The sequence below is a fragment of the Capsaspora owczarzaki genome (genome assembly GCF_000151315.2).
Source record: "Capsaspora owczarzaki ATCC 30864 unplaced genomic scaffold supercont2.11, whole genome shotgun sequence".
In the NCBI taxonomy this organism is placed as follows: Eukaryota; class Filasterea; order Ministeriida; family Capsasporidae; genus Capsaspora; species Capsaspora owczarzaki.
Window position 1 is genome coordinate 879,011 of NW_011887302.1, and position 14,043 is coordinate 893,053.

The 14,043-nt window shown below is 53.2% G+C and overlaps 5 protein-coding genes across 5 annotated transcripts; 1 reads left to right on the top strand and 4 right to left on the bottom strand.

Annotated features, from left to right (window-relative positions):
• Window positions 1–834: 834 nt before the first annotated feature.
• CAOG_06481 (hypothetical protein) lies at window positions 835–7,878 on the bottom strand (the record flags this gene model as incomplete). Its single annotated transcript, XM_004345180.2, has 10 exons — window positions 835–1,200; window positions 1,477–1,608; window positions 1,781–2,080; window positions 2,202–2,429; window positions 2,561–2,722; window positions 2,798–3,008; window positions 3,112–3,690; window positions 3,817–6,519; window positions 6,619–6,773; window positions 7,564–7,878. 10 exons carry the CDS (start codon window positions 7,876–7,878, stop codon window positions 835–837), a joined length of 5,151 nt encoding a protein of 1,716 aa, XP_004345230.2.
• A 279-nt stretch (window positions 7,879–8,157) lies between these two features.
• On the bottom strand, window positions 8,158–9,189 carry CAOG_06482 (guanylate kinase; the record flags this gene model as incomplete). Its single annotated transcript, XM_004345181.2, has 3 exons — window positions 8,158–8,749; window positions 8,839–8,988; window positions 9,167–9,189. Coding segments are annotated over 3 exons (643 nt in total), but the record flags the coding sequence as incomplete, so codon positions are not given.
• A 157-nt stretch (window positions 9,190–9,346) lies between these two features.
• Window positions 9,347–10,306, top strand: CAOG_06483 (hypothetical protein). Its single transcript, XM_004345182.2, has 4 exons — window positions 9,347–9,365; window positions 9,658–9,813; window positions 10,028–10,078; window positions 10,176–10,306. The coding sequence occupies exons 1-4, from the start codon at window positions 9,363–9,365 to the stop codon at window positions 10,200–10,202; spliced, it is 237 nt and encodes a 78-aa protein (XP_004345232.1). The 5' UTR covers window positions 9,347–9,362; the 3' UTR covers window positions 10,203–10,306.
• CAOG_06484 (peroxisomal biogenesis factor 11 gamma) lies at window positions 10,259–11,835 on the bottom strand. Its single transcript, XM_004345183.2, has 4 exons — window positions 11,684–11,835; window positions 11,263–11,323; window positions 11,048–11,178; window positions 10,259–10,959 (listed from the first exon to the last, which is right to left on the bottom strand). Exons 1-4 carry the CDS (start codon window positions 11,759–11,761, stop codon window positions 10,462–10,464), a joined length of 768 nt encoding a protein of 255 aa, XP_004345233.2. The 5' UTR covers window positions 11,762–11,835; the 3' UTR covers window positions 10,259–10,461.
• CAOG_06485 (peptidyl-prolyl cis-trans isomerase-like 2) lies at window positions 11,836–13,999 on the bottom strand. The gene is made up of 3 exons (XM_004345184.2): window positions 13,918–13,999; window positions 12,892–13,737; window positions 11,836–12,781 (listed from the first exon to the last, which is right to left on the bottom strand). Exons 1-3 carry the CDS (start codon window positions 13,978–13,980, stop codon window positions 11,984–11,986), a joined length of 1,707 nt encoding a protein of 568 aa, XP_004345234.2. The 5' UTR covers window positions 13,981–13,999; the 3' UTR covers window positions 11,836–11,983.
• Between the last annotated feature and the right edge of the window lie 44 nt (window positions 14,000–14,043).

Genomic DNA, 14,043 nt, shown 5'->3' on the forward strand with positions numbered 1-14,043 from the left:
TTTTTGAATTGTTCCCAACAACCGCACTCTCACACTTTGATGCCGCAAAACCCCGACTCGCACTCAGCAGGGCTCAAATCAACAATATTTGACAAGAGGAGAGCACAAGCAAAACATCCGCTTGAACCAAAAAACAGATCACAGGACACGACCACACCGCCCCAACGATAGTGGAATGCCCGCAATGCCAACCACGGCCCGACAGTCGGATGTGGCATGTTTCGTTCTTTGAAGTGTTTGTTCCTTTGCTGGCCGTTTTGTTGGGGAGGTACGGCACAATAGTCGTGACACATGTTTGTTTTGTTGACGATGAGGCGCCGATCGAGATGGATGCTGTGGACAATCGGAAGAAAGGAGGAGAGACAGAGCAAAGGAGCAGTATGGCAGTAGAGGAGGGGGGGGGAAGTGTGGGTTTGGAATGGTGATAAAGGGGGTTGAATCATCATGCCCATTGATTGCTGGCATTTGCAATTCAACTTGTTTCGCATCACCCGATCACCGTTTTGGTTTGACAAAGTTCCGGATCACAACGCACAGCCACACGCGATGTCCAGATCACAAGCTTACTCGTGTCAATGAAAAAGAGAGTGAGAGATATCACAAAAACCAACTTTGGAAGATTTTTGTTTTTTTTTTTTAAAAAAGTTGTTTTGGACAGAAGGTACACTGACACACAGGCAAGAAACAAGAAGTAAAAAAACAAAAGCCAGACACACGCATGGAGAAAGAGAGAACCGGGCTCATTCTTCCCTTCAATCTCATGCGCAAGCAAGTGCTGACATTTGCAGACTCAGATGTGGGGGGGGGGACAGCGGAGAAACAACACAATGCTTGTTAATCGTCGTCGCTCAAGTCCAGATCGCTAATGTCGTCAATATCAATGTCCGAGTCGTCGTCGTCAACGGCCGAGGACTTCTTTGCAGGTGTCACGGGCGCCGCCGCGTACGATGGTGCGGCCTCCACAGACTTGGCTGGGACGGCGACCGGGGAGCTGCTGCTGGTCGATTTGGCGGCGGTCGAGTGCGGCGGTGGGGTGGCAGAGCGCGATCCTCCAACACTGGATGATGTGGAATGGTAGGACGAGGTGTTGCGAGCAGTGGATCGCGCAGGCGGTCGCTCGTCCTCAGAGTCATCCGACAAATCATCATCATCATCATCGTCGTCGTCATCATCATCATCATCGTCTCCGTTTCGAAGTTTCTGTGGAAGCGCGAGATTAACGAGCTGAGCATTTTGTGTTGTTGTTATAGTTTGTTTTTTAAATTCTGCTTTTGGATTTTCATGATCCTCGCTCTATTCCGCTTCTCGCTTTGCCTCCCCTTGTCGTCTCTTGGCTTTACACCACTCGTGTTCCCATTCCACAATTTGTCAAGTAATGGGGAGAGATTTGGTTTCAGGGTTCGCGTTTTCAAAAGAAACGCTTCAGCAACAAAATGTGCGTCTTTTGAATTTGCATTTCTTTTTAAAACTGCTCACCGTTTCGAGGGCATTGATCTTGATCTTGTTCTGATGAGCCTCTCGCTTGAAGCGATCCTGCTCTTGCATGGCAATCTCGAGCTCGGATTCCAAGGTGCGCTTCTTGCTGTTGAACTCGCTTTCCTTGATTTCCTGTTGTTGATTGTTTGTGTTTTTTTTTTTCAAAAAACAAACAAAGGAATCCACAACAAAAAAAACACAAAGAATCGCGTTACAAATAACAAACGAATCAGATCAACAACCAACAGCGTTCGCTCTCGACCCTCCGAACAACGAGCAACCACCGTCATAAAACAAAGCTTACCCATGCACTCAGCTCCTCCTTGAGCTCGGCAGCACGGCGAGTGGCCTTCTTGGTGGCCTCGAGCGCTGCATTGCGCTCGGTGCGCTCGCGCTGGAGATCTTGCTCGATGCGCTCGATTTGATCTTCGAGACGCTCCATCTTGGCCTCTGCCTTCTTGCGGGCCATCGCTTCAACGGATGCCTTCTCTTCGGCAGAGTGTGCGCGACGCTCGGCGCGATCCAACGCGCTCTTGCTGACAATCTCGCTGTCAGCTTCCTCGAGGCGTTGCTGAGCACGCTCCAGCTTTCTGGTAAGCTCAGTCTGTGGGACGAGTGCAGTATTTGTGAGGAAGTGAATGTGACGTGGCAAACAGACACGCCCCAGGAGCAAGATACAAACCAACAACCAAATTTCAAACAACAACCGAGCTGCCAAACCATACCGTCTTCTCTTCAAGCTCCTCGTTGGCAGACTTGAGGTTGCCAATTTCGTCGTGCAGTGAGTTGACTTGGCGAGAGATGCTGCGATACTTTTCGAGCATTTGATCAAACTCCTCCTCGTCCTCGTCCTGCTTTGTCTTGAGATCGGCGAGGTCGCGGTGGGCCGAGTTGTATCGATTTTCAATGTCGTCTCTGGCCTTCTTCAAACTGTCGACCTGGCTTTCAGCCTCCTGTCTCAACCAGAAATGATGATGACACGATGAGCAACGCCATTCATCACTGGCACTCGGCGGAAAAAAACAAAACAAACAAACAAACAAACAAAAAAAAAGCATGAACACGCCAGCTTCTTGGCCTTGACAAGGTTGGCAATCTGCTCTTCCATGTCTTCGATCTGAGCACGCAATGCCTTGACAGCACGCAATGCCTTGACAGTGCCGGTGGGTTCCGATGACTTGGCGTTGGACGACGATGCTGTTGCCTCTTTGCTTCTTCTTTGTCTTGGCAAGAGCAACAGCTCGCGCTGCGAAACAACAACATCAGACGAGAAAGCAGCGAACAATCAGCGCAACCCACTTTTTTACGAAACAAACCAAACAAAGCGAAACCAGTCGAATGCCTCACCCTTCAAAGCCAATTGCAGCTCATCAATTTTGCCTTCCAGATCGCGCTTGGAGCGCACGGCAATGCCACGCTCCTCGGACGCCTCTTCCATTTGCTGTTCGATGGCACGAATCTTCTTTTGCGTCGAAAACTGGAGCTCTTCCATCTCCTGATCCTTTGCTTCCAGATCTTGCTTGATCTTGGCCCTGTAGAGAAAAGCGCAATCAAGTCAAAAAAACTGTTCCCCAAACACACACACACACACACACACTCCCTTTCAAAAACAAACCCCCAATAACGCCCACTCACTTGAGCTGGTTGAAGGAAACCTCGATGCGCGTCTTGGCTTGCTCGGCAAGCTGGACCTTTTCCTCCAACTCGTCGAGCTCCTCGTTTTGCTCCTCAAGCTTGGCCTCGAGATCGCGCTTCTGGCGCTTAATATCGCTCATGGCACGGTCATCGGCAGAGCCAGCGGCGGAGGCATCCTCTTCCAGGCGGGTCTTCTCGCGCTGCAGCCGAACAATTTCGACTGCCTTGTTATCGAGCTGCTCGTTGAGCTCGCTGATTTCGTCTTGCAGCTTGTTGCGCTCCCGGATGGCCTGCTCCTTGAGCACGCGTTCGGTGGTGGCCTTCTCGACGTACTCTTGCAACTCCTCGTCGATTTGCTTGCGCATTTCATCGTCATCAGCGCCGGTCGTGCGCAAATCGTCGCGAGACGAGCTAAATTTCAAGTCCTCCATGTCCGATTGCAGCTTGTTGATCTTGCGCTTCTGGTCAGAGTTGGTCTGCTGCAGCGTGTCGACGTCGTTTCGCAACTCCTCCAATTCCATTTCTGCCGTCTTTTTGGCCATGCGCAGGCGCTCCATCTCGTTGACGTCTTCTTCGTTTCTGTTCGACAAAGGCAGTGACAAAAGTGAGAATTGTCGGCATCATTTTTTTCTCCTCACTTTCTTCCTCTCTCCACACTCCCCCCTTCGAGTTCCCCAACGCTCTTGTTTCTCTTTCTTTTCTTACCGTTGCTTCAACGCATTCAACTCTTGCGTAAGTTTGGTCAGCTTCAGAGTCTGGTCGCTCGAATCGCCCTTTCCGGGAGACTCTTCCAATTCGCTGCGAGCTTCCTCCAGGTCTTGCTCGAGCTTCTTCTTTTGACGGGTGAGCTTTTCGTTGGCAAGCTCGAGCGTTTGAATTTGGGCTTGCGTGTCCAACTTTTGTTGCTCGACCTGACGACTGTGGAGGAGCGCCTTCTCGTAAAAGCTGGTCATGTCCGCCACAGCGTCGCGCTCTTGTGTCAGGGCAACCATGAGTTCCTCGACGCGCCCTTCGAGGGCCTTTTCCTTGGAGCGGAAGTCCTGGCGCTCGGCTTCGAGCCGCTTGAGCTGCTCCTTCATCTGGCTGACCGCCGCCGAGTCGTCGTCATCGTCGCCTCGAGGCGCTTTCATTGAGCTGGTGACTTGCTGGAAGAGCTTCCACCAGGGCCAAGTGCGCAGCATCATGTGGATGCGCACGTTCTTTTGGATGACAATGGCCGAAAGACGCTGGCCGGCAAGCTCGGTGGCGAGTGTGCGACCGAGATACCCGCGGCACGCCGCCTGCAGCTTGACCGTTGCATCGACAAGGCGCTGCTGGCGCATGCGCTCGAGGACTTCAAAGGCGCCAACCCGCAGCAGGACGTTTGACTTGCCAGCCTGCACCGATCCGCTCGAGAAGCTGCCGTCAAGTGCCTTGACCAGAGCGCGTGCCGCACCATCGTGGTCTGGAGGCAATGTGACTTGCGATGCCAGCGCACGGTAGCGATGCACAAACTCTGACAGGGGCACCTGCAACGTGGGCAAGCGGCGTTGCAATCGGAGAATGTCAGTGACAAGCGACGGACGCAGCTGGAAGGCAAAGGCGGTGGCGTTCTGCGCGGCCGACGCGCCGGGGGCCAGGCACACGACGGTGTGCAAGTCTGCCAGGCTCAGCAACTGCAAGCATGCCTCCAACTCCTCGATAGCTTGGGCGACGGCCGTGCGGCTCGTGGCGCTGCGGCCAGACGGCGCAGTGCCGGCTTTCTTGGCCGCCAGAGCCACGGCTGGCGACAAGACCGAGGACGATGCATTCACGGCCGAGGCTTCGGCCTGCTGGTTGACAATCGTGACGAAAGGTCGCTTGGACTCGTTCAAGAGCTGGGAGCACGCCTTGGGCAGCGTCTTGCGGTTTTCCTCAATCAGGCCCTGGACGGGGTAGTCGACAGCTCGTGCATAGTGCATGACGGTGAAAGAGCTCGTCTTGGGCACGAGCCGACCGTGATGGTCGGGAACAGTGACAAACTTGCACGCGGCCTCGGCAGCGTCGCCCGAAGTGGCAGGTGCCTTGCCTTGGGCAACTTTGGCGCGCAGCGCCTCGAGGAAGCTGGCGTCGTTGCCAGAGGGATGCATCGTCTCCTCATCGAGAATGCGGACCAAGCCGTTGGCCGAGAAGAGCGCCGAATGGGCGGCAATGTAGCCCTCAGCACCGTCAAAGTCTTCGCCATCGTAGGTCAGTCCCTCAAGCGTAAAGGTGCGTCGCGGCTTTGCAAAGGTCTGGTCTTGGATGAAATGCTGCACGCGCTCGGAAGTGAGGTTGGCGAGAAGACGCGAAAGCGTGCTGATGCCGGGCTCGGTGTCGGCCGGAACGGCCATGGCGTTTTGGTCAAAGCCGGGCGTGTCGAGGAGGAAGAGCGTGAAGGTCGCCGCGAGCTTGCTCTGGAGGCGCTTGTTGATGCGCTGAACAATGACGGCAAAGAGGCGCGAATGCAGGGCGCGAGCCAGCGTGTCGATGGTGTTGTACACAATCTCGGCGGACTTGACGGGCACACCTTCGGCGTCACGCGTCAGGGACTTTGACAGATCGTTCGCGTTGACGCCCAGCAAGCCCGCTGCGCGCTGCAGCGCGCCGCTCGGATCGGCAATCGTCATGGCTGGGGACACGGTGAAGCAGCCGAGGTTGAGGATGGCCGAGAGCAGGTGCCAGATGGACTTGACCTCGTCGGCTTGGAACCCAAGCAGCTCGAGCGCCGTCGACAGGCTGGCAATGCTGGACGTGGCAATAGGCTTGGCAGCAGCGGTAGAGGGCGGCAGGTAGCGGGTGTGCTTGATGGTGTCGGGTGTGAGGAGCAGCTCCGTCTTGAGCGTCGCATCGTCCATGGTGGCCAGCTGGTGGAAGACATGGAAGGCGTGGGCCTTGGGGGCGGTGGTGGCGTCATCGCGAGGGAAGGAGCGGAGACGGTCGAGTCCAAAGCACTGGAACGTGGCACCCGAAACGCCCGCCGTCTTGTCAAAGGTGAGCGAAACGAGTGTCGAGGCGCGGGAAGAAATGTCATTGCCTCGAACATCACCGCCGAACGATTCAATCACAGAGTGCGCGCTCAGAAGGGCGCTCTCGAACGCGGTTGGCGTGGCGAAGGTCGAGCGACCGCCTCGGCCGAAACGAGCAAAGAAGGAGAGCAGGGCACGAAGCGTGTGCGTCTTGCCCGAGCCACGCTCGCCAGTAATGACAATGGACTGCGGTCGGTGGGTGAGAAGCATTTCGGCGTAGACGGCGGACGCCTGGCCGTACACGTGCGGGGGCAACTCTGCTCGCATGTGCGATCGGAAGACGCCGGCGACATTTGGCGCATAAATAGCGGGCTGGGGCTTGTTTGGTCGCGCAATGACGAGCGCTGCGCCAGCATTCGTGTGAATAATGTCGTCCTCGAATCTAGCATTGAGATGGAAGTGGTGTGTGTGTGTGTGTGTGGGGGGGGTGAGTTTATGGACATGAGCAAAAGTCGAACAAAAAGCTTTTTTTTTTTCGTACCGCTTTGACACCGTGTTGGCGGCACTGAAGGCATTGGTGAAGGGGTGGTCTGCGAGATCGTCGGCCTTGTCCCACTTGCGAGCATTGACCTTGTCGACGTCCGAGTCTGTGACTGAGACCTCCGAGCCAGCAGCCGAGCCCGTTGTGATGGCAACCTGTGAGTCGAAACAAGGATAATCGGGTTTAGTAAAAAGGTCAGACTTGCACCCTCCACCATCATGACACTGGAGCTCTTATTTGTTGATGTTTGGTGAGTGAGACATTGCGCGATCAATTGCGGTACATTGTAAAGTGAGGTTTCCGGCTTTTTTTTCAAACCGCACACACTTCCATGCTTCAAAACCTCAGTTCGATCCATCATCGTTTTTCATTTTTCACTTTCATTGCATTTTCAAAGCCAACCGTCTGTGAAATTGATCATCAAACAACCCAAACAAGCAAACCTTCAACAAACTCGAAAAAATCACGCAACGTTTTCAATGCAAAACTCAAAGAAACAGAAAACAAAATAAACAATTTTTTTTTTTTTTTTTTGCTTCTTTTCGATTTTTAAATAAAAACCGCTTTTTTTTTTTTTTTTTTTTTTTTTTGGTTTTTGTCAAAATCCTCGCAATTTTCGACCTGTTTTTCTGCTTTGTTTGACTCAAGTCTGCCTTTTTGATTGGGTGGCAGCAGAATGAAAGCAGTGATGAGATGAAATGAAGCGGCGGTTGGAGTTGGGAGTTGGGAGTGGAAGGGGGATGGAAACTGAGTCACGGAACGAAAAGCGACAGAGAAACAAAAAAAAAAAAAAAAAAAAACTGTTGACACGGATCGCTCTCTGTCTCGCTCTCTCTATCTTCAACTGAACTGTGTGCTGACTGTCACACCACCCAAGAGTAAAAGAGATCAAAGATCAGAGAGAGAGAGAGAGAGAGAGAGAGAGAGAGAGCGTCGGGTCGGTACCGTGAGCTGGGCGCCGGACTCTGCGCGGGAGACGACGCGGCCGGCCTCGAGCGAGCGGCGCAGGCCGTTGTCTGTGGACGCGAGCAGCCAGACGAGCTCGTCCTGGCCAGCCGCAGCGGGTGCAGGAGTGGTGGCGCCTGCATCGGCACTAGCAGCAGCGTCGCTCTTGGGGAGAAGCAGCTCGAGCGTGCTCTCGGCGCGCTGCAGCGACACGGACTGGGTCCGGCGAAGGGCAGACCGCGTCCGCACGCCGCTCGCAGATCCAGCAGGCACGCCGCCGACAGACGAAGCCGACGCGGATGATTGCAGCGACATTGTTGCAGCGAAGGAAGAGCGAGGAAGGAAGAATGAGAAGAAGAATGAAGAAATGAAGAATGACCAGGAATCTAAAATCTCAGAAATCCCAATACAGTAAAATTCAGAAGAGCAAAAAAGAAAATCATTCATAGACAAGGGTTGAATCGATTTGTTGTGGTGGACTTGTCTGTGGGAGATGGAGAAAGGCTCCAGAAAGCCTTTTCCGAGGTTACAATCACCCGAATCACTCCTGCTGAAGCACGCTCATGCCAGAATGCACGCGGAAGCTTCGAGTACTCGAAAATACAGTCAAGAATGCGTAACATGGTCAAAATGCACCAGACGAATCAGCGATTTTGGACGAAATTTTTCATTCAAATTTCATCATTGACCGACACCAAAAAGCACCAAGAAGGGCGCTACTGCATCTTGGAAATGTCCTCCAAAACAATAGCACGCAAATCCGCGTAGGCCTGGTCGAGATTGTCGTTGATAATGGTAAAGTCGTACGAGCCGGGGAGGGCGGCATACTCAAACTCGCCCTTGGCCGTGTCGAGGCGCTTGCGCAGGCTTTCCTCGGTCTCGGTGTTGCGATCACGCAGACGCTTCTCGAGCAGCTCGAATGTCGGGGGCTGCACGAACACAAAGCGTGCGTTGAGGTCGGTGTTCTTGACGCTCTTGACGCCCTGCATGTCAATGTCCAGCACGCAAATCTTGCCACGGCGAACAACGTCCTCCACAGCGCGCTTGCTCGTGCCGTACATGTTGCCCGAGAACTCGGCCGACTCGATAAACTCTCCCGCAGCGACGCCACGAATCAGGTCTTCGCGGGTGGTAAACCAGTACTCACGGCCGTGCTCTTCGCCGGGCCGCGGCTTGCGCGTGGTGTCTGTTTTTTTTTTCACAATTCAACAATTGTTGTCAGATGAGTTTGAGTTGCTTTGTGTGAATGCAGTTCAAAGCCCCTCCTCCTCTTACGCGAGATGCTAAAGCCGAATGCGTTGGGGAACTCTGCCATGAGCTTCTTGAGCAGCGTGCTCTTGCCGGCACCGGACGGACCAGCCAAGACAATCGGGCGCGGGCCAGCACTGACAGTTGTGGCAGACATGGTGACGAGGGTTCGAGTCTCTGCGGGGGCCAGTAGAAAGAGTATGGAGAGGCAGCATGGTGAGGTTCAGTAAGTCGGTCGGTCAGTCAGTCCCGCGATCCAATGCATTGACTAGAGTCTGCTCGTTGGATAAGAAAGCGCATGAATCGAACGAGTGCACAGTTCGTCGTGGAGAGAGTGAGAGTGAGTGATGCTTACGTTGAAGGACTGTTCGCAGCATACACAGGAGAACTGAGCCCCAAATGCCTCATCTCAATTGGACAATGTGATGTCAGTTTCATTGCCACATATCGAGCTGTATCACAAGTAGCAGCGAGAATCAAACTGAAAAAAACAATAGTCAGCTAAACAAGAAAAAAAAAAAAATCCAGTCCTTCATTTTTTTCTTGACACAATGGTATAGCGTTTTGTTTCAGCTAGAGCGACGATTTCCTTGATACTCTTTCTCTCTCGTTTTGCTTGACTTTTTTTTTTTTTTTTTTCCTGTGTTCTCCCCCGCTCCCGATCCCCCCCCCCGCCGCGGTCACTGCTCTTGATCCTCATCGCTTGCTCATTTGCATCACACCATGCGCTGCCCGTTGGGGTGCTGCTGCTGCTGCGGCTGCTGTCTGATCCCGTTTTTGCTTCCAATGCATCTCCACTCACTTTTCATCCACTGCTCCCCCCCCCCTTTTTGACTTTTTTGACAGGGTGGCGGCGCTCGCTTTGAATTCCCTCGCTACGTCTGGTCCCCGACCGGCGGCTGGTGGCCAGAGCCCAAGATGTGGAAGCGCAACACGCTCCTCGCAGGCGCATTCATTGTCGCCGCATGCATCCCCGTCTACAACCTGTCCAAGCGACTCGAGGCAAGTGTGCAAAATGCATTCATTGATCTTGTCTTGCCAATTGTTGGCACCAGGAGTCGGTGATCTGTTCATCCACGGCTGCTCTTTTTTCATTCAACATTCAACCTGTCGTGTCCCCGCGGGCAACCTTTTGGGCGGAATCTAACGTCTGAGTGTGTTGTTATGTATGTGCTTGTCTCTGATCTTGCATTGCTGCGGGGTGCGGGGTGCGCAGGTCCGACCAGAGAAGCTGCCCGTCATTCCTGCTCATCTCATGCCACCACCTGTACGTTGTTGTTGCTTTGTGTGTGATCTCGCCGTTTTGCGTGTAGTTCATGCAACTCACGTTGATTTCGCTGTACTGCATATGCTGGCATTGACAGGGCGCTGCTGATGGATCACACCACTAAAAAATACAAAATTGCTGCTTGTCCCCGAACGAGTTTCAACGTTGTTGGTTGTGTGTTTTGTTTTGTTTCTACTCAACAAAGCATATACATGTACTTTACGAGTGCATTTACGGTGATTTGGGTGGAGACAAGCGTGCCACAACAAAACAAAGCGACGGAACAAGTCGAAGCATCTGAGGGATTGCACAAAAACCAGTATCAACAAACAACAGACAAAAAAAAGCACAAAACAAATACAAATCAACGGAATCCATTCACGCTACCCGGAAGCACTGGCTGCTGCTGCGCTCCTGTAGTTCTTGTACAGTCCAATGAAGGAAGAAATCGAGCCAAAGAAACCAACAACGTAGGGCGGGAACTTTTCGGCCCAGAGATACCCCGATGGCAACCAATGGATGGCGTTCATAAAGTCGCAGCCTTCCTGCACAAAGCCGAGCACGAGGTTTTTGCGCCGATCCTTGATCGCCTTGTGCATTTTAACATATTCGGGCGAGCCAACGGCCGGTCCGGTTTTCCGCGCAGCCTCGCGCGCAAGCTTGCGCTCTTGCACGTACAGCTTGCGCAGCAGGTGGATGTAGGACACGAGCGAAAAGATCAATGCAAAGACCCAGAACACGTCCGAGCGGTCGTACCACTTGTTGACATCCACGGTCATGAGCTTGACCGAGCCGGCCCACGCAATGTGCTCGCACGGATAGTATAGCAAGTAGAGGACGTTTTGCATGACATTGCAGACTCGCACGAGCACATCCGGCTCCTGTCAAGGTAGAATGGTGAGTGAACGAGATTTTGAAGTTTTCGCCAACAAAACCAAAAAAAAAAAAATCAACAAAACCAAAACTGACCGACGATCCAGTGCCATAATCGATGGATTCAGTCACCATCGAGACGCCATCCAGCAGGCGTGTCATGACGCGCAGGTTGCTGATCGCCTCGCTCAGCGTCTGCAGCTTTTTGACTCCAGTTGTGTTTGCACCTTTTTTTTTTTTTTTGTTTTTCAGGTCTTTGTAAGTCCAAGCATACATTTTACTTCATCCATCAACAGTAATGCGCTGGTTACTTTTAAACCGGACGAGAAGACCTGAGATGAGCTTGGCCGAGTATCCAACGGTACGGAAGACCTGTTTTCCAATGCAATGTTGGGATGAGAATCAGCTCGTTGAGGCACTCTCATCGCGTATTCCCATTGTCACTGCTCTTGAATCTGATATAGCCCTGAGCGGAGAGTCGGAGAGTCAGAGAGTCGGAGAGTGGGGGGGGGCGCTTTCCGATCGCGGAACTGAGAAGCGGAAGAGGTTGGAGTCAAAAGCCGACCATGCTTGAGCCTTCCCCAATGGTCCCCACCAAAAAACTCAACCCCATCTCAGTGGACGCGTTCATCCGTAACTAAGAGCTGGGATTGAGCGGGCGGAAGCTGAGAGTGGAGGCTGCGAGCAAATCCCCTGCGGAACTGAACGCGTTTTCGTATGGAGCTTGGTGACCTTGTCCCGGCCGGCTTTGGTCTCGAGCAGCGTGCTCCAGATGTGCAGCTGCGCCATTGCAGGTTTGGACAACGACATGATGAAAAAAATTAATACGAATAATCAGTGCAAAAATTGCTTTTGAAGCAAGGCAATAAAAAAAAAAAAAAAAAGTGAATATGAAGACTGTGTTCGGATGTGACGAGGACTGCACGGCTGAGAAGTTGTCAGATTCAGCATCATTCACAAAACAAACGGCTGACAAAAAGCGTGTGCAGAATGAAAACCAAAAAAAGAGCCGCGAAACAAAAACACTGCGATTCACCAATTGCTAAAGTTGCCGTATTGCGCCCTGGGCTTTGCAGCGGGTGGTAGAGTAACCGCAGGACGCTTGGAGTCGCCCTCGAGAGCCTCGCTGGCTGGTCGCTTGGAGCCGGTGGTTGTCGCGGCTGCATTCTGCGCGAGATATCGGCCAACACCACCACTTCCGACAGGTTTGGATTCGGAGCGAGCTGCTGGTACAGACGCCCCCGATGCAGGTGTCGACAAACTGGACGACGCGGCAACCACTGGGGTGTCCTTTGCCTTGGGCGACGATGCTGCTGCAGCTGAAGAGGAAACCACGCTCCCGCCCAACTTTTCCGCCTGCTGGCGCAAAAACAAGGCCTTGAGCTTCTCATCGGCGTCCCGATATGGCTCAACAAATACCTCGACAGACACAATGGTAATGGGAGTAACAGGCTTGTCGTCCTTGTCGACCTCAATGCGTTCCATCGCCGCCAATGTTTCAATTCCACCCACAACCTTGCCAAAGACGGTGTGCTTGCGATCCAGGTGCTTGCACGGCCGATATGTGATGAAGAACTGCGAGCCATTTGTGCCCGGGCCGCTGTTGGCCATGGAGACAATCCCTCGCGCGTCGTGCAGCAGATTTGGCTTGAATTCGTCTGCGAACGGCTTGCCCCACGCCGAGGCTCCACCGGTACCTGTGGCTGTTGGATCGCCTCCTTGAATCATAAAGTGTTTGATGTTTCGGTGGAAGGTCGTGTTGTTGTAGTAGCCCTTCTTGGCCAGCCGAATAAAGTTCTCGACCGTTTTTGGAACGAGATCCGAGTGCAGCTGAGTAATGAACAAGCAAGCAAACAAACAAAAAAGACAAAGAAACAAAAAGATGAGCCCACCCACTCAACAACAATCACAACAACAAACCCCTCCAAAAGATGCCAAACCTCCAAGTTGAGCTTGCCCAGATTTGTCGTGATGGACACGTAGGACTTGGTCTTGACCTCGGCGTAGCGCAGCGTATCCCTGTCTACACGTTCACCACGCTGGGCTGTTGCAATCGTCATGGCTGTGGACGTGAGAGACGCTGCTGTCGAACCGGTCGAGCGGGTCGAAAACACTTCGGGCACAAAGTTGGCGTACTCGTCCTCCTCATCTGGGGCCTGTTCTAGCAGCGCCTTCAGCTTTGCGGCGTCCTTCTCTTGCTGTTTCTTCTTGTCGGCGTCCATTGTCTTGTACAGCTCGTCGAGCACGGACGACGTGGCCGAGTTGAGGCGAATGTGCGCGGCAGCCGGGTTGGCTTCGGGCGCTTCGTCGACCTTGAGCTTGTGCTTGAGGTAGTGGAACGAGTCGACGTCTCTCGTGGTGAGATCGGACGGGTCCTGGAGCGTAATCATATCTGCGCGCGTGAATGGCTCGTCTGTCAGCAAATCCTTCCAGTTGCGAGGCTTAATGTTGAGCTGCTCGACCGCGTCGTACGCGTAGACATTTCCCGTCGTGGCAATGGCAACGAGATGCGTAAACTCGTTGAATGGCTTGAAGGTGACTGGGCAATGGTACTTTCCTTGGGCGTCCTTGTGGAAGTTGAGCGTGATGAGCGACTTGGTGTCGAGCGGTGCGCCCGTCACTGGATTGCAGCCGTGCTGCTTGATGAATGGCACAATCTTGAGCAGATCAAACACCTGCCCTTCCCGCGTGGCGACGGGGTACTCGAATGGCTGCAGCGACAGTGCGCAAAAGTTGAACGGCAGGCGTCGCACGGACGACTTGACCTGGTCCTTCTTGCCGCCGCCCTGTGGTGGAAGCGAAGGGGTGTGGGGTGTGAACACGAAGAAGAAAGCAGTACAAGCGGAGAGAGAAGGACAGAGAAGGACAGAGCGCGATTGTGAGAATAACAACAACAACAACAACCAAGGAGGGGATTATTTTCTGAGAAACTCGTGGTTTTGATGGCAATGTTGAGAAATTCAGACCTCGTATTGCCACTCGAGGGTGGTGAGATGGAGCTTGTCTTTCTGATGATGTCCTCGTCCCATGTTCACAAGAAGCAGAAGCAGAAGACTGAGCAAAAGAAAGTGCAACTGCAACCCAAAGCCAGG

Bases quoted from the DNA above. Each gene is read 5' to 3' on its own strand.
- CAOG_06483 (XM_004345182.2), top strand. The intron at 9,814-10,027 runs GCAAGTGTGCAA...CGGGGTGCGCAG, and splicing joins ACCTGTCCAAGCGACTCGAG to GTCCGACCAGAGAAGCTGCC. The intron at 10,079-10,175 runs GTACGTTGTTGT...TGGCATTGACAG, and splicing joins CTCATCTCATGCCACCACCT to GGCGCTGCTGATGGATCACA.
- CAOG_06484 (XM_004345183.2), bottom strand. From the start codon at position 11,761: ATGTCGTTGTCCAAACCTGCAATGGCGCAGCTGCACATCTGGAGCACG. The intron at 11,324-11,683 runs GTCACCAAGCTC...ATTGGAAAACAG, and splicing joins CCAAAGCCGGCCGGGACAAG to GTCTTCCGTACCGTTGGATA. The intron at 11,179-11,262 runs GTAACCAGCGCA...AAAAAAAAAAAG, and splicing joins TCTTCTCGTCCGGTTTAAAA to GTGCAAACACAACTGGAGTC.
- CAOG_06485 (XM_004345184.2), bottom strand. From the start codon at position 13,980: ATGGGACGAGGACATCATCAGAAAGACAAGCTCCATCTCACCACCCTC. The intron at 13,738-13,917 runs GTCTGAATTTCT...CTTCCACCACAG, and splicing joins CCCTCGAGTGGCAATACGAG to GGCGGCGGCAAGAAGGACCA. The intron at 12,782-12,891 runs GTTTGGCATCTT...TTCATTACTCAG, and splicing joins TGGGCAAGCTCAACTTGGAG to CTGCACTCGGATCTCGTTCC.